General features: G+C 41.3%; 1 protein-coding gene across 1 annotated transcript in view; it reads left to right on the top strand.

Moving 5' to 3' along the window:
- LOC308690946 (uncharacterized protein) overlaps positions 1–22,696 on the top strand; it is a 118,490-nt gene extending 95,794 nt beyond the window's left edge. Inside the window, exons 12-21 of the mRNA XM_081365746.1 lie at positions 5,057–5,479; positions 6,223–6,645; positions 16,532–16,789; positions 16,878–17,132; positions 17,220–17,462; positions 17,616–17,873; positions 18,429–18,731; positions 20,855–21,103; positions 21,185–21,268; positions 21,568–22,696. Of these exons, the coding sequence (XP_081221872.1) occupies positions 5,057–5,479; positions 6,223–6,645; positions 16,532–16,789; positions 16,878–17,132; positions 17,220–17,462; positions 17,616–17,873; positions 18,429–18,731; positions 20,855–21,103; positions 21,185–21,268; positions 21,568–21,634 (2,563 nt within the window). The 3' untranslated portion in view covers positions 21,635–22,696. The remainder of the gene's footprint in view (positions 1–5,056; positions 5,480–6,222; positions 6,646–16,531; positions 16,790–16,877; positions 17,133–17,219; positions 17,463–17,615; positions 17,874–18,428; positions 18,732–20,854; positions 21,104–21,184; positions 21,269–21,567) is intronic.
- The last annotated feature ends 233 nt before the right edge of the window (positions 22,697–22,929 follow it).

Here is a 22,929-nt window from a genome sequence, read left to right as displayed (position 1 = left end):
GAGGGGATACACCGCTCTACAGTAATTTGAAAGTGATTGCAGTACCAGTTTTGGCCACAATCTTACATACGGCTCCTTTAAAGGGATAGTTCACCCAAAAATGAAAATTCTGTCAGTAATTACTTACCCTCATGTTGTTCCAACCCCGTAAGACCTTCGTTCATCTTCGGAACACAAATTAAGATATTTTTGATTAAATCTGAGAGTTGTCTAACTCCTCCATAGGCTTCTAAGGGACTGAAACTTGCTGGCCCAGAAAATGTATTAGAGACATCGTTAATATAGTACAAGTGACTCCAGTGGCTCGATCTTAAAGGGCACCTATTATGCCCCTTTTTAGAAGATGTAATATTGGTCTTGGGTGTCCCCAGAATGCATTTGTGAAGTTTCAGCACAAAATACGCCACAGTTAATTTATTATAACCATTTGAAAATGTCATTTTTGGGGCCTGTTTTAAAAAGAGCTGTTTTGTGTGTACCACTTTAAATGTAAATGAGCTGCATATCCCCGCCCTGCTGCTGGACCTAGATGATGAAGAGACTCCGGCACAGAATAAACACGAATGAGAATGGACTAAACGTATCGGAATGGTTATTTGATACATTTCTGTACTTACAAAGTTTTAATCGCATCCCTTTTGCCATTATGGATGTGCAACACACACACACACACACACACACACACACACGAACTGTGATAACGTTCGCGCAATTTTTTTAAACTACACACACACACACACACTACTGTGAAGTACAAACGAATTTTTTATTTATTTCTTAAGGGGAGGGAGATAGACGTTTATATAGCCTACTGTCTATGGAGATAGAGCAGACCTTAATTTATTTACATTTGTAAATGCTGCAAAAAATGCCTACGTGACATAAAACTGTCTGACGTTGTTTGTTGAGACATCCTATGACGACGACAATAAATAGCTTTAGACGCATTTGTTGTTGAACTTGCTGACATCGATTGAAATGACTATTTGCTCAAAAATCATAAAATACACTTACTTTTTCTGGAGGTGACGTTGGATCGCGAACTGTAGGCAACGATCCACACTCTAGGATTAACTTTGACCCTCGTTCACTAAACACTAAACAGTCAGTCAGAAAATGAATCTCGTATTTAGGAAGTTTAAGTGGTGCCTTTTCTTCATAAATAAAATCCATCCGCTGCGTTTTCAGTGGCTCTGATGTCAGTGAAGACTAGTATGTCCATTCTTACATCCCACAACACACTTCTTAGGAGACATTACCGGCTGTCGTTGATGGAGGATGCAGATCACCGAGGGCGGGGTCTATGCCAAAACCAGATGTCAATCAAATCACGTCGGTGGGGCTTAGCTCATTTCTACGTCACAATGAGGAAAATCTAGAACAGGGTGTTCTGAGACAGTGCTTATGATTTATTGAGATAGTAAAAAAACTACTGGGTGGATTTTTATCATTCTAGGGTGGTTTTGCTCACACACTGCCAACACACATTTATGTTCAAACACCATGTAAAAGTGAATTTTGCATAATAGGTGCCCTTTAAGTTTATAAAGCGACGAGAATACGTTTTGTGTGCAAAAACAAACAAAAATAACGACTTTATTCCACTTCCACCACCTACGTGGTGACGTGCAACACAGACGCGCTACGCTTAAACACTACGTGCAAAGACCCGAGGCTCAGAGAGAAGGAAATGAAAAGTGGAATAAAGTCGTTATTTTTGTTTGTTTTTGCGCACAAAAAGTATTCTCGTCGCTTTATAAACTTAAGATTGAGCCACTGGAGTCACTTGGACTATATTAACGATGTCTTTAATACATTTTCTGGGCCAGCAAGTTTCAGTCCCTTAGAAGCCTATGGAGGAGTTAGACAACTCTCAGATTTAATCAAAAATATCTTAATTTGTGTTCCGAAGATGAACGAAGGTCTTACGGAGTTGGAACAACATGAGGGTGAGTAATTACTGACAGAATTTTCATTTTTGGGTGAACTATCCCTTTAATGTTACCCAGAAAATAGGTGACAAGTTTAATTCGATTGAAGTACTTGTATTAAATGTTACGCTTTCAGATGTAAGAAAAAAATCCCTATTATCTCTAGCTTTGGCTACCGTATATAGACCACCAGGGCCTTACGGTGATTTCTTAAGAGTTTGCAGATTTTCTCTCAGATCTATTGGTCAACGTCGATAGAGCATTAATTGTTGGAGATTTTAACATACGATCGATCATTTTCGATCATTCGAATCGATCATTCAAATGATGCGTTAGGGGCTGCGTTTACAGATTTATTAAACTCCTTTGGGGTCAAGCAAAACGTCACTGGTCCCACTCATCGTCTTAATCATACACTCGATTTAATTATATCATATGGAACCGATCCAACCGATATAGATATCATTCCACAAAGTGATGATGTTACTGACCATTACATGGTAACTTGCATATTGCGTACTGCTGTAATATGTCATGCTGCGCCGCGTTATCGATTAGGCAGAACAATCCTTCCATCCACCATAGATAATTTCTCAAATTGCTTATTTGATCTGTCTCAGCTGCTGCCTGAACCCAAACCAACAGATGAACTAGAAGAACTAACTAGCACTATGAGCACCATTCTCTCTAGAACAGTGGTTCTCAATTCCAGTCCTCGGGACCCCTTGCTCTCCACAATTTGTATGTCTCTCTTTTTTGACACACTCAGTTTAGTTCATGGAGTCTCTCCTAACGAGCTGATGATCTGGTTCAGGTGTGTTAAATAAGGGAGACATACAAAATGTGCAGAGCAGGGGGTCCCGAGGACTGGAATTGAGAACTACTGCTCTAGAACATTGGATATTGTCAAACTTATCACTTCATCTAAAACAACAACATGTTTATTAGATCCTATACCAACTAAACTACTGAAAGAAGTGTTACCTATAGTGTAAGAACCTCTTCTCAATATTATTAACTCATCTTTATCTTTAGGTCATGTTCCAAGAACATTTAAATTGGCAGTTATAAAACCACTCATTAAGAAACCACAATTAGACCCAAATAACCTAGCAAATTATAGACCCATTTCAAATCTTCCATTTATGTCTAAACTATTAGAAAAAGTTGTGTCCGCTCAACTGGGCTCTTTCTTGCAAGAAAATGACATCTATGAAAAGTTTCAGTCTGGTTTCAGGCCGCACCATAGCACTGAAACTGCGCTTGTTAAAATCACAAATGATTTACTTTTAGCTTCTGACCAAGGCTGTATCTCAATATTAGTTTTACTTGATCTTAGTGCTGCGTTCGATACTATAGATCACACAATACTCTTAGATCGACTACAAAATTATACTTGTTTTCAAGGACAAGCATTAAGCTGGTTCAGATCATACTTATCTGACCGCTACCATTTTGTCTATTTAAATGGAGAAAAATCGATCATAACTCCAGTAAACTATGGAGTGCCGCAGGGATCTGTGTTAGGCCCTCTATTATTCTCAATATATATGATGCCACTTGGAAATATTATAAGGAAACATGGAATTAGTTTCCATTGTTATGCTGATGACACTCAAATATACATTTCATCACGGCCGGATGAAAACGCTAAATTATCCAAATTTACAGAGTGTGTTAAAGATATAAAAGGCTGGATGATGCGTAATTTTCTTTTATTAAATCCAGACAAGACAGAGGTACTAATCATCGGTTCAAAAAACCACCCACAAAACCTCTCACAATACAACTTTAACATAGTAGGATGTCCTGTTACTTTATCCTCTACAATAAAAGACCTGGGTGTTATACTAGATTGCAACCTGTCTTTTGAAAATCATATTTCATATGTTACAAAAACAGCCTTTTTCCACCTTAGAAACATTGCTAAGCTACGTAATATGCTATCAGTTTCTGATGCAGAAAAGTTAGTTCATGCGTTCATGACCTCGTGACTAGATTACTGTAATGCTTTATTAGCTGGTTGTCCTGCATCCTCAATAAACAAGCTACAGTTAGTCCAAAATGCAGCTGCTAGAGTTCCTACTAGATCAAGAAAATATGATCATATAACACCGATTTTAACATCACTACATTGGTTACCTATAAAGTCCCGTATTAACTACAAGGTATACTGACTTATAAAGCCCTAAACGGCTTAGCTCCAGTCTATTTAACGGATCTTCTATCGCCCTATAATCCATCGCGCTCTTTAAGATCACTAAATTCGAGGCTTTTGGTCATACCTAGGATATCCAGATCCACCAAAGGAGGGAGAGCATTTTCATATTTAGCTCCAAAACTCTGGAATAGCCTTCCTGATACTGTTCGTTGCTCAGACTTGCTCTCCCAGTTTAAAACTAGATTAAAGACGCATCTCTTCAGCCAGGCATTCGTATAATATTTTTTAATCTTACAGTTAATTCCGGTCTCTAGTTCATAAACACCAGAGGAGAACTGGCTCCTGACTGAGCCTGGGTTCTCCCAAGGTTTTTTTGGGGGGGGATATTTAATTTAATTTATCAATCAATAAATTCCACTAGAAACAAACCTTGTTGTATTATTTTAATTTAATACTGTGAAGCTGCTTTGATACAATCTGCATTGTAAAAAGCGCTATACAAATAGACTTGACTTGACTTGACTTGACTTGACTTGACTTGATAGATCCAGACGAAGAACGTAATCCACAGAGACACGGAACAGGAACAACGAAGCGCGAAACTGGAAACGCCAAACAGGAGCAGAACAACACACAGCACGGAGAACCTCAAACAACGATCTGACAAAGAAGATGAGAAATGGGTGAGTATTTAAAGGTGAGTGAATTAGCTGCAGCTGGCGCCGTGAATGAGATCAGCTGAACCGCTGATCAGACTATGATGGCCAGTCACGCCCACTCACACACACCCACACACACATAACAACATAACACTAGACAAGCAGGAAACAAATGCATTCATGAACCGTGACAGAAAAAAGGAAACAAACAACACATTATTTTAATGTGTATTATTTAGTCACAGCATAAGTACAATAAGTTCTGTGATAATTTATTCACATTTCTCATTTCCATTTTGTTACAGATTCTCTAATCTGAATGCAAGTGTTCAAACCAGATTTCTTCTGAGACTCTTCACTAAAGCAGCAGAGACTGAGACACAGACAGGAGAGCAGAAGCTGAAACTGTTATCATCAGTCTGCATCTACACATCTTTACCTTATCAAGAGACTGACAGAATTAAACAGAGTGATTTCCTGCTGGATCTTTACTCACATGTGAAGAACTATGAGACTCAAACAGGCAGGAGTTTCCTTCCAGCATTACAGTCAGTTTTCCAGTTACCTGATGTCTGGATCATAGATCTCTCACAGAGAAAGACCTCCGTCCTCCTGGAAGTGCTGAAACTCCAGACAGAGAAGAAACCAGTAGAGCTGAGAAGATGTTCAGAGGAAGAGAGTGAAATGAAGAGTTTCCTTCAGTGTCTGTCCTACATCTCACAGCTGAGGTACCTGAACTTTTGGATATTCACTTACTATACCTACTTCTCCATCAGTTTCACTTCACTGTATTTTGAATCGGTTTGAATCTGCGCACATTTTAAGCCTACAAGCTCAATTTTAAAAGTCAACAAAAGTATAACATATTTGCGTTATGTACAGTACAAGATTGTAAAAGTGACCGAACCTTTTTCTATTTTTCTTTCAATTCAATTAATATACTATACTTTAGTTTATTAATAGCAATGGCACAACAGGGCAATGAAGATTGGAAAGGGCTACGTTTATTATACATTTTTCCAATATGTTTAGACTTTATTCATGTTTAGAGTTTATTCAAGCTGTAAAACTATGAATACAAAACTAAATGTATCTTTCAGCACATGGTGAAGTCAGTATTGTACATTAGCAACAATTTGCGACAAATTTAATGTAATTGAATTAAAAACTATGTTCATTGGTGCGTCAGGATTATGGACAGTGTTTTATCTGTGCGCGCGGACAGACGTCAAGTGACACTGCCGGTGTTCGTACACTCAGAGAACAATGTGTTTAAATTTTAAAGACCCATCGCTGCACTTCTCATTCGGTGTGTGTGACGCTGTGACCTTCAGAGATCTGTGAAATGTCTATTCATATGTGCCGACTGGACCAATCAGACACTTAATTATTCATTATATTTAATTTATATTTAAATATTTATATTTCCCTTGAGATGAATTGCTACACATACAACTTTTTTTTTTAACAGGTTTCACTATTGGAATAGTGGTGATGCAGCAAAGTTTCTTCTGAGGCTCTTCATTAAAGCAGCAGAGACTGAGACACAGACAGGAGATCAGATGCTGAAACTGTTATCATCAGTCTGCACCTACAGATCTTTTCCTTATCAAGAGACTGACAGAATTAAACAGTGTGATTTCATGCTGGATCTTTGCTCACATGTGAAGAAATATGAGACTCAAACAGGCAGGAGTTTCCTTCCAGCATTACAGTCAGTTTTCCAGTTACCTGATGTCTGGATCATAGATCTCTCACAGAGAAAGACCTCCGTCCTCCTGGAAGTGCTGAAACTCCAGACAGAGAAGAAACCAGTAGAGCTGAGAGGATGTTCAGAGGAAGAGAGTAAAATGAAGAGTTTCCTTCAGTGTCTGTCCTACATCTCACAGCTGAGGTAAGATATTGTACAGCCTATTGCTCAACATGTAAAAAAAAAAAAAAAAAGTTTTATATTTACCTTTGGATGCAGAAATGTGTAAAATTGATTGAAAAAAACTTATTCTAAGAGTATAAATAGTCAGGAAAATTAAACTGACTGGTTCTAGAAACCTCAACTAACATTTGTAGCAAATTAGCTCAAAAAGGAAATATTTTTATATATTAAGGGGTTAGGTTTTATATATATAAAACCTAATATATATCATAATGTGTTGTAATCTATTATTGCCTAAATATTTAAATCGCCCAAAAAAGGGAATACATAGCCCATGTATTTGTACATGTACATACCCTTTCCAAAAAATTTGAATATGATGGAAAAGTTTATTTATTTCCATAATTCCATTCAAAACGTTAAACTTCCATATATTATACAGTAGATTCAGGGCCCACAACTTAAACGATTTCAAGTATTTAGTTGCTTATTTGTACATAATTTGGGCTTCCAGCTCATAAAATCCACGAAAACAAGATTTAAATTTTTTTGAATATTACATGAAATCACACAGTAATTACACAGTGATGCCCTGGTCATTGAACCAGGTTTTGGTTATTTTGGCAGTGTGGGCAGGTGCAAATCCTGCTGGAAAATGAAGTCAGCATGAAGTGCTCTGAAAATGTCCTGGTAGACGGCTGCATTGACTCTGGATTTAATAAAGCACAGTGGACCAAAGTCCTCTTTTCTGATGAGAGCAAATTTTGCATCTCATTTGGAAACCAAGGTCCCAGAGTCTAGAGGAAGAATGGAGAGGCACACAATCCAAGATGCTTGAAGTCCAGTGTGAAGTTTCCACAGTCTGTGTTGGTTTGGGGAGCCATGTCATCGGCTGGTGTTGGTCCACTGTGCTGTCCACTCAACGCAGCCGTCTACCAGGACATTTCCAGAGCACTTCATGCTTCCTTCAGCAGACAAGCTTTATGGAGATGCTGACTTCATTTTTCCAGCAGGATTTGCACCTGCCCACACTGCCAAAAGAACCAAAACCTGGTTCAATGACCATGGTATCACTGTGTAATTAGTGTGTGATTTCATGTAATATTCAAAAAAATTTAAATCTTGTTTTCGTGGGTTTTATGAGCTGGAAGCCCAAATTATGTACAAATAAGCAACTAAATACTTGAAATCGTTTAAGTTGTGGGCCCTGAATCTATAATCTATGGAAGTTTAACGTTTTGAATGGAATTATGGAAATAAATAAACTTTTCCATCATATTCTAATTTTTTGGAAAGGGTCTGTATGTATATATGTGTTATAAATATATAAATGGATAATTAATTACAATGGATTATAATAAAAATATGAATATATAGATAGGCTAGATCAGCTTTCAGAATACCTTGTAACAGAATTAATTTCAAATCGACTGATATGTTCGTCCACAGAACCGACAGTACGATCTTCTTATCAACTCTTAAGAAAGATTATTCTTCTGGCCATAAATAATAACTTTTTCTGTTCTATTAGATTACTAACTAAAGTACTCAACAGTATAAAAGCTTGTGGCTAAAGATCAAACATTTCAGTGACTATGATCTGTGAGCAGCAACAGAGACAATCAAGCGTATAATGGTTTTTAATAAATGAAACTAAACACATACAACTACACTTTAAATAAAGAATACATATATACAGAATAATGAAAAGTAAAGCAAGAAAGAGAGAGTTAATCTTTGAGAGCCAGCAAAATTATTAAAAAGTATTATTAGAAAGTCTTAGAAATAATACTTGCACTTATTCTTTGGTGCATGTGTGTGTGTGTGTGTGTGTGTGTGTGTGTGTGTGTGTGTGTGTGTGTGTGTGTGTGTGTGTGTGTGTGTGTGTGTATCCTCGTGGTTCGTGAGCTTGAAGTGTTCTTTGGGTTCTTCCGGAGGGCGCGTCGTTCGTGGGAAGTTTAAAAGGTTAACTTGAAAGCAAAGTTGCTGAAAATCAAGAAGATGTGGTCTCATCCGAAGGACAGGAAAAAGAGCGGACAGGGAAGAAGGAATGAGTGAAAATGAGCTATTGTCACCGTCCTTTAAGGATTAATCCGTCAACACCTATTTTGGCTGAAATGACCAATAGTATGTTTGGCGGGAGAGAGTTTCTTCGTCTCCTTCTGACAGCCAATCTGCATGTTTAATGATGATGTCAGAATTGGTAATTTTTACTACAAAGGATGGTAAAAATAGTATTATACATTTTATTGTAACACACTATACATCGTTAATTAAGGTGTAATGAGAGGAATATTTCGATACCAAGAAAGAAATGTCTGGAAGATATCAAAGCAGAGAAACATTCTTACTCTTGACTATAAGCACTTAGAGTTTAACTAACACAACTAGAAAGTTGTAACTAGGCTAATATAAGCTGGGGACATTCATGCACACAGGAATATATCATATACATTCTGGGATGACTTAATTATGAGTTAAATGGAAAGAATGTCTCTGTATATTGGGTGCGTTTCTCTAGTTTCCAAGCCACATGTTCTTTCGTTCCTGGTGTAAACTCGCGCTAAATCGGCCCAAAGTCCGGCGTCCGACCAGCGCGGAAGGTTATCACGTGTTACTGTCCTTTTCTCATGCAAAGTATTGGTTGGTTAAATGCAATATATTAATAATATATTTACTCGTTAATTCATCTGACTCCATAAATGAAAGGTTTTAATAATATCTGCTCCTCACTAAAAGTGAGCGAATGTTTGACTATTCTTTTTAACCATTAAATGAACAATGTCAAAATCATTTAGAATAATCCCATGTAACAATTTAATATTTCAGATATCAGAGATCAATTCCACAATCAATTCAAATATCTAGAACATGATTATACAATGGTTACACCAAAGAATCTTACCCAGCTTGTACCTGAGAGAGAGAGAGAGAGAGAGAGAGAGAGAGAGAGAGAGAGAGAGAGAGAGAGAGAGAGAGAGAGAGAGAGAGAGAGAGAGAGAGACCACCTAACCAGTCTGCGTCCACCAGAGAAGAGAACCCGAGAGAGCCAGCACACCTTCCTTTATCCTCCTTTGACCAGGTGATATGGGGGATGGGGGACACCACCCTCAAATGGCTTTTATCCCACAGAAGGGGGGTTGCCTTATCTGGCCTTATCTCTAAACCAGTTCTCTAAACTTCTATAAACCTTATTTCCTTTTATTTGATCTATCTGGATATGAGATATCTGTACCACTCACTTTGAGACATTTCAAATGACACCAAAAGCATAAAAGTCAATGATAAACATTCACATTAAACCATGTTCTTGTGTGAGTTCTTTGTTTCTGAGAGAAAGTCAGGCTGTATATGGGGAGGTCGAATGTTAATTAGCCAGCAGGGCCATTTTGTCCCATAGACCAGTATTTTCAGTCTTACACTGGCGTGAGAGGGAAGTTGAGTTGATTCAGATCTTTTTGAAGCTCACGAAGGTGTTTCTGTTCAGCCTCTGCCAGGACACTAAAGTGACAATGGGGACAATTGGATCCAGACTCATCGGCGCTAGACCTGTGATTTACATGAAGTCCAAAGAGGTTAAAAGCTTTCTGAAGGTCATCGTGATTCAATCGGTCATCGTGATTCAGTCCAGATGCTACACGTTATATATGGAAAAAAGTGTAATAAATGTCATTATGAACCCAATGTAAAACGCTGTGCGTGCTAGAGGATCCACATATATGTTTCCAAGGGCACGTGCCCGGGGACACACATAATAGTGGTAATATCTGGGCCGACTGGGGGGTGGGCCCAGGAAAAATAACCATTCTAGTGTGGGGAATGGGTGCTTAATACAGTAGAACAGCCAGGATAGACATATATGGGCTGAATCTAATAATGATTAATAACTGCTTGTCAGACACCTGAGCCGAAGGGACAGATGTGAGTGTATAATCACAGTCAGGGAAGTCTGATCTGTCGATCTAGTTTCCGTGTGACAGTACATGCTTGATAACAGTCTGCGTCGAAATGAGTTCGAACGCACAGAACATGTTATGTTAGACTGACAGCAGTTCAGCCTGTAAGGCAGGAACCTCCAGGTTATAAAACCTTATAAATGTAGACCGGGAGGCCCAGCCTGCCGCCATACAAATATCATGGAGTGAGACCCCGCAGGACCATGCCCACGAGGAGGCCACGCCCCTGGTGGAGTGCGCTCTGATGCCCAGAGGGCATCGAAGGTCCTTAGACCTATAAGCTAGAGCAATACCATCAACTATCCACCTGGATAGGCTCTGTTTCGACGTGGCTAGCCCTTTAGTGCGGCCACCGAACGAAACGAAGAGCTGTTCTGACTGTCTGAAAGCAGCAGACCGTTCAACATATATTCTCAGTGCCCTAACGAGGCAGAGAAAATTCAAACTCAATGTACGTAGCACTCACGGAGAGCGCGTGTAGGTCACCCACTCGCTTAACTGAGGCGAGAGCCAAAAGGAAAGCGGTCTTAAGGGAAAGATACCGCAGATCCACAGACTGAAGGGGCTCAAAGGGCTCAGCCTTCATGGCATCCAGGACCGTGGAGAGGGCCCAGGCTGGGACCGGAGGAGGCCGGGGAGGATTTAGCCTCCTAGCTCCTCTCAGGAACTTGACAATTAGGTCGTTCCTTCCCAGTGACCGGCCATGCAAGGGTTTCGTAAACGCAGCTATGGCCGCCACATATACCTTGAGCGTGGACGGGGACCTGCCCTCGTCCAACAGCCCTTGTAGAAAGGAGAGAATCTCCGTAACGCTACAGCGTTGTGGATCTGCGTTTCGGGCCGAGCACCAGCCGGAAAACACTGACCATTTAGAGGTGTAGAGCCTTCTCGTAGAGGGTGCTCTAGCCTGAGTGATAGTGTTCAACACTGCCGCTGGGAGATCAGCGGGTACCCGTTGATGGCCCATACATGCAGGGCCCACAGGTCGGGGCGTGGGTGCCAAATCGCGCCTCTGGCCTGGGAGAGGAGATCTTTCCTCACCGGAATCGGCCACGGGGTCTTGCTCGTCAGTTGCATCAGTTCTGGAAACCAAACTTGGTTCTTCCAGAACGGTGCCACGAGGAGCACAGAGCATTCGCTCTCCCTGACATGCTTGATTACCTGTGGTAGCAGCGCGATCGAGGGGAAACGCATAGAGCGGGCGGCTGGGCCAGTCGTGGGCCAGCGCGTCCCTGTGTTTCATGAAGAATATTGGGCAGTGCGCGTTCTCTGACGTCGCAAAGAGGTCGACTTCCGCTCTGCCGAAGGTGTCCCATATTAACTGGACTACCTGAGAGTGCAGGGACCATTCCCCGGGGGGAACATTGTCTCTGGACAGCATGTCCGGGCCCATATTTTGGCAACCCAGAACATGTGATGCTCTTAACGAGCGCAGGTTGTGCTGGGCCCATACAAGAAGGCGTTCTGCCAGCTTGTGGAGGCTCCATGACCTGAGACTGCCCTGACGGTTTATATAAGACACCACAGCCATGTTGTCCGTACGGACTAGGACATTGTGGTCCTTTAGAAAAGGGAGAAAATATCTCAAGGCATTCTCGACCGCTTTCATCTCCAGACAGTTTATGTGTAGGCGCCTTTCTGTGGCTGCCCACAGGCCAAACACCGGCCTGCCCTCGTAGAGGGCGCCCCAACCTGAGTTGGAGGCGTCTGTCGAGATTACTTTCCGTCTCGAGGCCATGCCCAGATCCACTCCTGACTGATACCAGTCTGTCACCTTCCAGGGATTTAGTGCTGTGACACAGTTCTGAATCACCATGAGGCGAAAGCGGCCGGAGGTCCATGCTCGGAGCGAGACCCGCGTTTTCAGCCAATGCTGCAGAGGGCGCATGAAAAGCAAGCCCAGTCGAAGCACTGCCGAGGCCAAAGCCATAAGACCCAGCATCCTCTGAAAATGCTTGAGAGGAAAAATGCTGCCGACTTTGAAAAGCGCTGCCGAGCGCTGAATTTGCGGCGCTGTGACGTCAGCCACGCTGTCATTGACACAGAGTCTAAATCTGTCCCCAGAAAGGATTTTTTCTGGCTGGGAGACAGTGAGCTCTTGGTCCAGTTGATTTGGAGACTCAAATCCTGTAAATTGATGGGGCGCTATTTGAATCTGAAAATAGACGTCCTTCAGATCCACAGAGATAAACCAGTCTCTCGGGCGAATTTGCGCAAGAATTTGTCTGGTCGTGAGCATTTTGAACGATCTCTGCATGAGGGTTTTGTTAAACCGTCTGAGATCTAGGATGGGTCTGAGACCGCCATCCTTCTTAGGGATGAGGAAATACCTGCTAAAGAAACCTGACTCGCTCTGTGTCAGAGGGACGGTTTCTATAGGCCCTTTTTTTTCGCAATCTCGGTGCGAAGTAGGTGTTCCACTTCGTCTTTCACCGTGGTTTCGACCCTGGCTCGAAAGCGTGGGGGTCTGCGAGCAAACTGCAGTGAATAGCCTCGTTCTTTAGTGTTCAGTACCCAATCTGACACGCCCGGGATATCTCCCATGCTTTTATGCTTAAAGCTAGAGGGAGAATGGTGTTCAGGCTCTGGTCACTGTGTGTGGTACATAGCATACAGTGTTTGCTAGTGAGCGCGCGCTCATTGAGGCGCGCGCGCTCTTCACACACGTAACACAATTTGTGTTTATTGATGGGTTCTCTGCACACAGAACACATTTTATGTTTATTGACGGGGGCTCTGAGTGAGTGTGTGTCACAGAGCGACCCGTGTTTGTGAGTAGGGGTGAGCACTGTAAAGCGGGCACCTTTCTATATTTAAAACACACGCGGCGTGAGCCGGTTTTATTGATGTGGGCCGTGAATGAGATTTATCTGCGTTGCCGTGAAAACGCCGTTTTGGTACAGGCGAGCGGGTTGTATAACGGGCTCGTTGGCTGCAAAATAAACTCCAATCACCTCTGCTGTGGGAACTCTGAGAGCGAAGAGTTGTCGAGAAATGACGTAAGCTTTCATTAGCACGAGCAGATAAGAGAGTGTCATGTGAGTCAAGCGGGGGCAGGGCCGGCGTGAACTCACGTTAAAAACACTCATGATACTCGAGCCCCACCATAGAACAGGAGTGCGCGAGGGGCGGGTTCGCTTTCTGTACATAAGAAAGCTGGCCGCGAGCTCGGAGAAGAGTGCAGTATAATTTACATAGATATATACACTAGATGTCGCCTTGGGGTTCTAAGCATGCGTCAAAACCGCCGCCATCTTGGAACAGGGGTCTTGTCATAGGAAGTAGCTAGGTAACGCTGCTTTCTCCGCCTGTACTTCGAATTCATGGATGATGCCGGACTTTTGTGCTGCGTATGGATCTTCACACGAACGAAATCTAAACCAGACAGCAAGGGATTACATTTACTCTGTGGATGGCAGTAGTCAATTTTTTTTAGTCAAGTTAAGTGTACATTTCTGTGCTTGGAGGAAGAAAATGAACTGTGATTCTCGCACAGAAAATTAATTGTGAATGTGCTGTACTCCTTAGATATTATTTGAAATAACCCTTGTGTTTAAAATGTAGCCTACAATATGCAGGAGTTGATCCTCAATACCCACTTTTGGCTGTGTTGTTCCTAACTTTAGATTTTTTTACCGATTGTACTCAAACTTTTTAATGAAAAAAATAATAAAAAAACAGTGTGGCGCTTGTAACCTGTAAGTACAGTCCTAATAGTAGGCTATGCTTGTCCTCTCCCTGTCAATCTTCAAACAGTACATCCATGATTATTATACACAGAATTCCACAAATCCTATGTATGTGTACGTTTTGCACAAGGATACAGTGGGGCTTGTTTCTTCCTTGCAAACTGGGGATGGAGGTGTGGAAGGACACTGGAATTTGTGAAAATGTCAACTGTTTAAAGCCTTTCTTTAAAGTGAATTTCGTTTTGTATAAATTGTATCTTAATTTTAGCTTAGAAAGCTGGCCGCGCGCTCAGCTGCAATATGACATTTCCCGCTGCCTGAACTAAGGGGACTGAGAAATGTGAGAGGACGGGTCTATCCTCTTCTGCATTGTCCCCGTCGAACTTTGCCGAGCACGGTGGGAGCGGTGGCAGAGGCCGGCGCTGACCATCCGTGATTGAGGTTGGGGACTCAGAGAGCGATGCACACGGGGAGTTAGCCGGCATGCAAGCGCTCTCATGGATGGCCTCCGGCATTCTCTGTGAATGGCGCTTTTTACGGCGCGGCCCAGAAGAGAGAAGCGGAGGGGCGGGGTCCACGTCAAGGAGGCTAGTCGAGCCCGCAGGGTCGATGTAGCCATAGCCTCGCATTCCGGGCAGCCGCCCTCGGAAAGCGCGTGGTCCGCGTGGAGAAAAAAGGCATTTGAAACAACGCCTCTGTTCTTTTAGATGGTTTGTGTCGCGGGGCGAACACACACAATGCAAATACAAGATAGAAAGGATATAGGCACCGGATAGCGCAGCAGGAACGGCGGCTGAAGCGGTGAGAAGATGGCCGGCGAAGCAGATGGCTCGTCCCGCTGAAGGCTCTTTCGACGGCGCAGGCTTCTCCGGAGAACAGCGATGTGATGTGACCACTTCGCTGAAGAGAGGAAAAATCAAAGAACAACCTATCTGGACTCTGCTTATGTAGCCTTAAGCCACGCCCATTCTGGCGGGACGTGACGTGCACGTGCGTCCGCGCCCTCATTGGTGCTTCGTCACGGGCAGTCCCTCGATAGGTTGCAGCAGTTGCTGCAGAGCAACCAATAGGCGCGCGAGCTGTCTCGCCTAGGTCTGCTTGTGCAGCAATGCGTTTTAAATTAATGCAAAAATTAAGGATAATTTTTTGGCTTCAGTATTCTCGAGAAAAGGGATTTTCCCGTAGCGTAAGCTAGCTTACGCAACACGAGAGTACTCTCGTAAGAGAACTCTGATTAACATGGAAAAGATACCTTTTATCGCGTGTTGCGGCGTCGCGTGTATTTAGGACACGCTGTTAGCGTGTCACCCCCTACGTTGCTAGGTTACCAGAGAGTGAGTGCCTTTGTTCATGCAACCAGACTTGCTTGACCAGACCTCTGGTTTCTTCCGACGAAGAAAAAAAAAATTATCGAACGTTTTATCAAACGCGTTTTTTATTGATATTGATTACGTGTCTATCTCGATATATATCGTTATCGTTTTATCGCCCAGCCCTAATCATAAGTACACATTGATGGCCTAAGACACGAAACGAGCGGTTTGTGTGAGAAAACGAACAGTATTTATATCGTTTTTACCTCTTGTAACACAGCCACGTCCAAGTGATCTGACGGCGCGCGCGCATCCTGCTGTATGACGTGTGCGCAGACTGGTGCATAGATATACACTAGATGTTGCCTTGGCTACGGCATTCGTTAAGAACTGCAGCAGGATGCACGTGCGCGCCCTCAGATCACTTGTCTTGTGGTCTACTGTATATGTAAACAAATATCATGTGACTTGAACTGTACATATATTTAAAGTTCCTCTCAAATGTCTTTTCATGCAAAAACAAATTAGTTTATTTTTCATAGAAAGTATTTTAAAAAAAAAAAAGCATTTTATCTAGTATTTAATACAATTTCATTAGAAATCGAAGTGAATCATTCTGAATTTGGAAAAAAAAAAGAAAAGAAAAACTAAACAATGATTCATAAATTGAGTGTTTTTAAGTTTTTGAAATTCCCCCCAAGTCACGCACTCCTAGAACGGGGTCTGTGCGAGACGCGAGCGCAGCGGTCAAAACACTTCTGTGTAGCGCATGATTAAATTGAAAAACAATAGACAAGTAGCGCAGTGAATGGAAAAACATGTTCTGTGTGAACTGGCCCTAAGAGTCTTGAGATTTTTTTACACATGAAATACAATGCATTGTTCATTTATTTTTCCAAGTGTAATGAGTCATATGTCATTGTAATCAAGTATTTATTGTATTTTTCAGCTGTTCTGAGTGGTGTTTGTTAAGTTTAGTTAAAGTGGTTCAGCTCAGAGAGAATCCAGAGCTGGTGACTTTACTGTTGGAGGTTCTCGGCTCCTCCGTCAGTCTGGAAGGAAGTTTACCCAGTAAAACCTGCAGGTCTGTGGGAAGAGTCTTACGTTTCTCTTCTGACAGACTCAACCTCTCTCTAAAACCTAAAGCCATCTCTCTAAGAGGAACAAGGCTTCTCTTCAGACACATCACACACATACACACACTCAGGTACAGACAGGATTATTAATAATCATCTCAAATGTTGATCTTGATTCATTTTCCTGCTAATATTTACAGTGTGTATTGTTTTGTTTAGGCTGAGTGGTGATATGGTGCTGAGAATAGTGCAGGTGTTGAGGTCAATGAGGGTTCAAACTCCTGTCACTATTAATGAACTCACACTTGATCTGAATGGTGAACGGCTGTCAGAGAGGAAGCGGTCCAGAGTCCTGAGCAGTTTGGCCATCTTTCTGAGACTCTGGACTGTCCAGTGTTTGAACCTGACTGAATACAAGATGGCGTCTGTTTCTCTATGTGTCCTGCTGTGTCACCAGGGCCCAGTGATTCTCAGGTATAAGACTATAAGACACATTTCAGCAGTGTTTGACTTTATATTTATCATGGCATAGAAATAAAACATTGAATTCTGTATGTGTAGACCATCTAAAGAGAGTCTCCAGAAGCTGGTTGAATGTGTGTATGAAGCTCAGGAAGAGGAACTGACTCAGCACTTCCTGCAGAAAGTGGGCGGAGATCTGACTTCCTGTTCCTTGAGCTGGGAAGAGCTTCACTATTTCCTGCAGCACAGAATTCAACAAATCACTGTGAACTTCAGAAAGAGCAACATTCAGTGCAACATCAGGGAAATTCTGCCATTTCTGAACAGGATTCAGTTTAAACGGTAAGCTGTTCAATAAATTATTCAAAAACACTTTTGAAATTATATAAAACCTCTAAATGAATGGTAAGATTTAAAGGAACTGAATAAGAAATGATAATAAAGATGATGATGATGATGATGATGACTTGTGTGTGTGTGTGTGTGTGTGTACAGGATGAGCTCTATCTTCATGCTGTCTGTAATGACAGAGATCTATGAGAGCGGCTCTGTTGAGTGTGTGTTCAGTCTGTTGAGTTCAGTGAAGAACTACATCACCCTGCAGAGCAGAGATCTGGACTCTGTCCACTGTGCGGCGCTGCGCTTCACACTGCAGCACTGCACTGCAGTTTCACTCGACCTGCTGTGGACCTCCATACCAGAGGAAGAGCTGGAGAGCATTGTGCCTCTCTTCAGACATGTCTCCCACATTAGGTCTCGCTGCTTTTCTCTGGAGAGGCTTCTCAATGCGAAGGCTGCGTTCCTCCTTTACCAGTCCTTCTGGAGCTTTAAACACTGGAGTCTAGTGTATCTGATATTAAAAAATATGTTTAAAAAAAACTATAAATATTAAAAATCTTCATATATTCTGACTTAATGTAGTGCTAAATGGCAATCAAAGATCCAAAGATCCTATAAATGGAAACAGACTTCAACAGTGTTGAATGACGTGAAAGTCGAGATATGCAGCCTTTCATTTGAGAAACTCCTTTTTTCTCTCTTCTCCTCTTTCTCTCGACCTGTTTGTTACATTCAACAGATTTTGTGTGATATAAAAGCCTTGTGGATAAAAGCTTGCGTTATTTTGCAACTAGTTAAAGACAAATTATTTTGTTAGTTGTAATTTATAGGGCAAAAAACTGTGTGTGTGTCTGTGTTCAGTGTTGATGATGTGTGTGTGTGTGTGTGTGTGTGTGTGTGTGTGTGTGTGTGTGTGTGTGTGTGTGTGTGTGTGTGTGTGTGTGTGTGTGTGTGTGTGTGTGTGTTCAGAGTTGACAGGCTGCTGTTACTGAAGATGCTTCGCTGCTGCAGTGTCTCTGATGTCCAGAAGGAGTTTTCCTCAGTTCTGCTCTCCGTCCTGCAACACAAGCTGGACTTCTCCTGCCGTTCTGCTCTGGATCTGACCACAAACACACACTCTGAGACTCTACATCTGACCACTGAGGACTGCCGTGTGATGACCACAGTCATTCAGAGAGCTCTCACACACACACAGCTGATTCTACAGGACTGTGAGATTAACAGAGCTGGAATGGACCAGCTGTTCCCAGTGTTGCATGCTGTGAAACTCTGGTGAGAAACATCAACAGATTACATTCATACACAAACAGACAGAAATCTAATATAATGTAGCGTTTATACGCCCACGTATAAATATAATTAATTATTTTTCATAACGAATTATGAACAATAATTAATAATTTAATTATTTTCAGAATTTACTGTAGCAGAATCAAAAGTATGATCATTTTATCAGTTCATCCAACGAACAGAAAGCATAACCAATTATTAACTCTAGGAAATATAATATCTTCCTGGCCAAGAAAGAATAATCCCCAGCTAACCATAAATTAAGAAATAAATTAAGGGTAAAAGCATAGGTAACTTAAATCGAAGTTCAAGACAATAAATTTGATAAGCACATACACAAGCAATCTCTTTTCAAATACAAACAATACTTTATTGATTATATACTAACACATACAGCTAATGTCTAACACAAACACACACACACACACACACACACACATTCATACGAGTTGCAGAAAGGAAGAGAGTGAGGAAAGAGTGGGTTTAAGAGTGAAAGGATGAAATCTCACGATTCCATATGCACTTAGACATGACCTGAACGAACCATCAATCATTAATTGAACCCTTCTATCGTTTCTTAGACAGGTTATTACATTTATAAATACACCAGTGCAGCTTTTAGTCTGGAGGTACTTGCTTGTCTTTGCGTTCCTTTTTGGGAATTCCCTTCGTTGCGTAACAGAGGGTTTCCCCGGGTTCGTTCGTCGGCTGTGGTCTCCTTGTGCCTGGGTCTGCGGCGTTCCAGTCACGTGTTGTGCTGGCGGATGAATTGAAAGTCTTTGTCTGAAGCTGGCTTTGCAGAAGAAACGTGGCTCGAAGTCTTGTCGCAAAACTTAACTTAGAACCGAGACTCACAACGGAAAATAAAGGAAATGATAACTCAGAAAAGAAAAGAAAATTTAGACGAGAGTAGTAAGATGGCTTGAATAAATCTAACCCATCTGATCTTAATTTGGGTTGATCTGCTCGTCTGTTAACGTTACATGGTTACTAAAACCATCGTCTGCCGTCTCCGTCTTTGTTCTGCACTCGTTGAGAGGTCTTCTGTATCAGAACATTTTGAACGAACTTAGTGAGCAACTTAGAGAGGAACTTAGAGAGGAACTTAGAGAGAGAGCGAACAGAGAATCCAAGATTTTTAACTCAAAGTTTGTCTCCCCTCCTGAAGAGAGCGGACCAATTAGACACTGGCTTTGTTTGCAAAGTCATAAATCATGTCTTCCCTGGGGGGTTTCTCTAATGAAACTAAAAGACCAGATGCCACAGTTTTAGGCAGGATTTCTAATTATCAGAATATGAAACATTTTACACCGATTTAATTCCAACCATCTTGCTAGTTGTGTTCGTAAAATAGCGTTGATATGAAACAGTACACACTTTCATTCACACATCGGATAATTATAACAATTACATGAATTATATGGGATTAAAGCATATTAATTGGACACATGTATTGTAGAAACACATAGAATGATGTATGATGTTTTTAAGTCCATTGAAAATTGTTCTTGAATGAGTTTTATGGATTTTGGTAGGTACAGTCTTTTTGGTGTGTAAAGTTTAGACATCCCGCTCGGAGGTCATGGAAAGTTCCTACTGAAAAGAGGTTTTGTTCATCTCTCATGGGACCAAGATGGGGTCTGTTAGTCACAGGGGTCATGTGACCTCTTGTTAGGGCCCTGAGCAGTAATCATCTCTGAACCGATTCGTCTTGCAAAACTATCAAACGTTGACCAGTTCTTCCTTAAAGTTAACCAATAAAAGTCTTTGGTTAGCAGACTTTCTGGAGACTGGGTGATTTATGGCTCTGGTTTGTGAGGACTCTTGTGTGAGACCTTGGTCTCTGTCTTTCTCTTAAACAGTCAGCGTTTTGGCAACAAAGCTTAGTATTGACCAGCTATTTAGTTAGTGTTGGGGGGAGGCTCTTTTAAATAGCCAGAGTGATGAGGATCATTTGACGTTCTGAACAAATCTTCTGTTTTGTTCGGCAGGAAGTAGAGAGTTTGAATTAATTTTCTGGAAGAAAATTAGTCTGTGGTTGGTTTCTTCTCATTGTCGTTACAATAAATATAAATGTAAATCATCTCTTTCTCTGTGTGTTTCAGCTGTGATAAATCTCTGCTGCTTCAGTTTCTGGCACATGTGAGTCCGGAGGAAGCGGTGTCTCTTTCTCAAGCTCTGGGTGACGAGGTGGACCTCAGTCAGACTCCTCTGGAGCCGCAGGTCTGTCGAGGTCTGGCGCTGATTCTGGAATATTCTGAAGGACTGACTGAACTGGATCTGAGTCAGTGCCGTCTCACTGATCCCAGCCTGGATCTGCTGCTGCCAAACCTCCACAAAGCACAAAACATTGAGTGAGTGACTGAGACACAAAGAAGTATAAAGTTTGATGTAATATTCTTGCATTTTGTCTGATTTGGTTGTTTGATCTGCAGTTTTAGTGGCAATAGCATCACTGACACTGGGGCTCAGAGAATCTACAGTATCGTCTGTCACAACAGTGACATAAAGACAGTAAGGTGTGTGTCTGAACGTCACAGAATCACATTCCCATCCAAAGTTATTTGAGCTGAAGTCTTACAGTAGCAACAAACATGAGGCTCAAAAATAAAACTCAGATCTCTGAGTTGAAGTGATTTCTCTTTGATTCGAGGCCATTTTGTTTCTGCTTTTCCTTTGCTATCTACTACAATTTATCATCCATTAAAAAGAAATTAAAACATTGGAAAAATTTATGTCTACAAATCTGATTTCTGTTCATTATGGTGTGTTTGTTTCAGCTGCTGTTTCTAATATAAATGTGTGTTTGTATCTTTAGGCTCTTTAACAACAGAATTGAATCCAGAGAGCTCTTCCTCACAGACCCACGATTTGAGATCTGGTGATGATAATAAACTCTCTCTGGAATCAGCAAGCAGGCGAAACAACCAATGCAGATCAAGAGAGATGAGGCTCGTGAAAAGGTAACAGGTGTGAACACTTTTGAAGAATCGGCCCATCAGAGTCCCAGAGATGAATCTAGCAGCAGATTTTATTCCATATTCATGTTTCACACTTCACCTAAAAAAAAAAAAGAGCGAATTGAAATACTGGCATAATATTTTTGTGAATGTTAAAGATGCTTTTGATATATTTAATTTTCAATTTCAATGTCTTTCCAGTAGAGGGCAGCAATGATTTGTTAAAGTGAAAGTGAAAGAAAGTGAAGTGACACAAAGGTCCAGTTTGGTAACCCATACTCAGAATCTGTCCTCTGTATTTAACACATCCAAGTTAGTGCACACACATTAGGAGCAGTGAGTAGTGAATACACACACACACACACAGTTTAGGTGCCTCGCTCTCACTCATTTCCTGCCGGTTTGAGAATCAAACCCACAACCATTGTGTCACAAGTCCGACTCTCTAACCATTAGTCCACGACTTTCCTCTCATTAATAATGAAAACATCCAAACTGAAGGACATACAGTAATGTATTTACACCATTGGTTACCTGATCTTCTCCTCTTCATCATGAAGAAGAGTAGAAACCGTTTGACTGCCTGAACTCTAGTGTTTACTGCAGACAGAATACAAGAGAGACGTTTTACTCAGGAAAACACACTCACCTCATTCCTCCGACTGAAACGATTGGTCAGTTAGGAGAGTAAAACTCAATTTAGATTTTATATCTTCTAGTTCTTCCTGAATGTTATGTACTGAGACAGTTGAAATATAATATTACAAATGTTAACAGGACGTACAAGGTGTCACACTGTTACTTGACTGGTTTTCAGATGTATTTTTGACAACTTTTGCATTCAATCCTGTGTTGTATTTATAGCTTTAATAAACTGTTACTGATTGAAATTAAATCTGACATTTTCTGTATTTGTGTCATATCCAGAATCCGTTCATTTTGAAATATAATGCTAGACTTTAATAAAAAATGTCTGAATTTAAAGCTACTGAACTTAGTTTTTTAAACATATTTATTTGATTTTAGCAGTTCTTTTGAACAATATTCAAAGTTAGTGAAACAGAGGACGATCTGATCGAGATGCACATTAGGAGAGACGATAAGGGCACTTGTGTTTTCCTCTTCAGAGTTTATGATCATCGCTGTTGCCATGACGATTCCATTTCCACAGACATGCTGGAACAACGGCTCCCATCACTGAAACAATCTCAGTGTTTTTC

This window comes from Scardinius erythrophthalmus (assembly GCF_964197995.2).
Source record: "Scardinius erythrophthalmus genome assembly, chromosome: 1".
NCBI classification, from domain to species: Eukaryota; Metazoa; Chordata; class Actinopteri; order Cypriniformes; family Leuciscidae; genus Scardinius; species Scardinius erythrophthalmus.
This window is presented reverse-complemented; position numbering and strand designations above follow the sequence as displayed.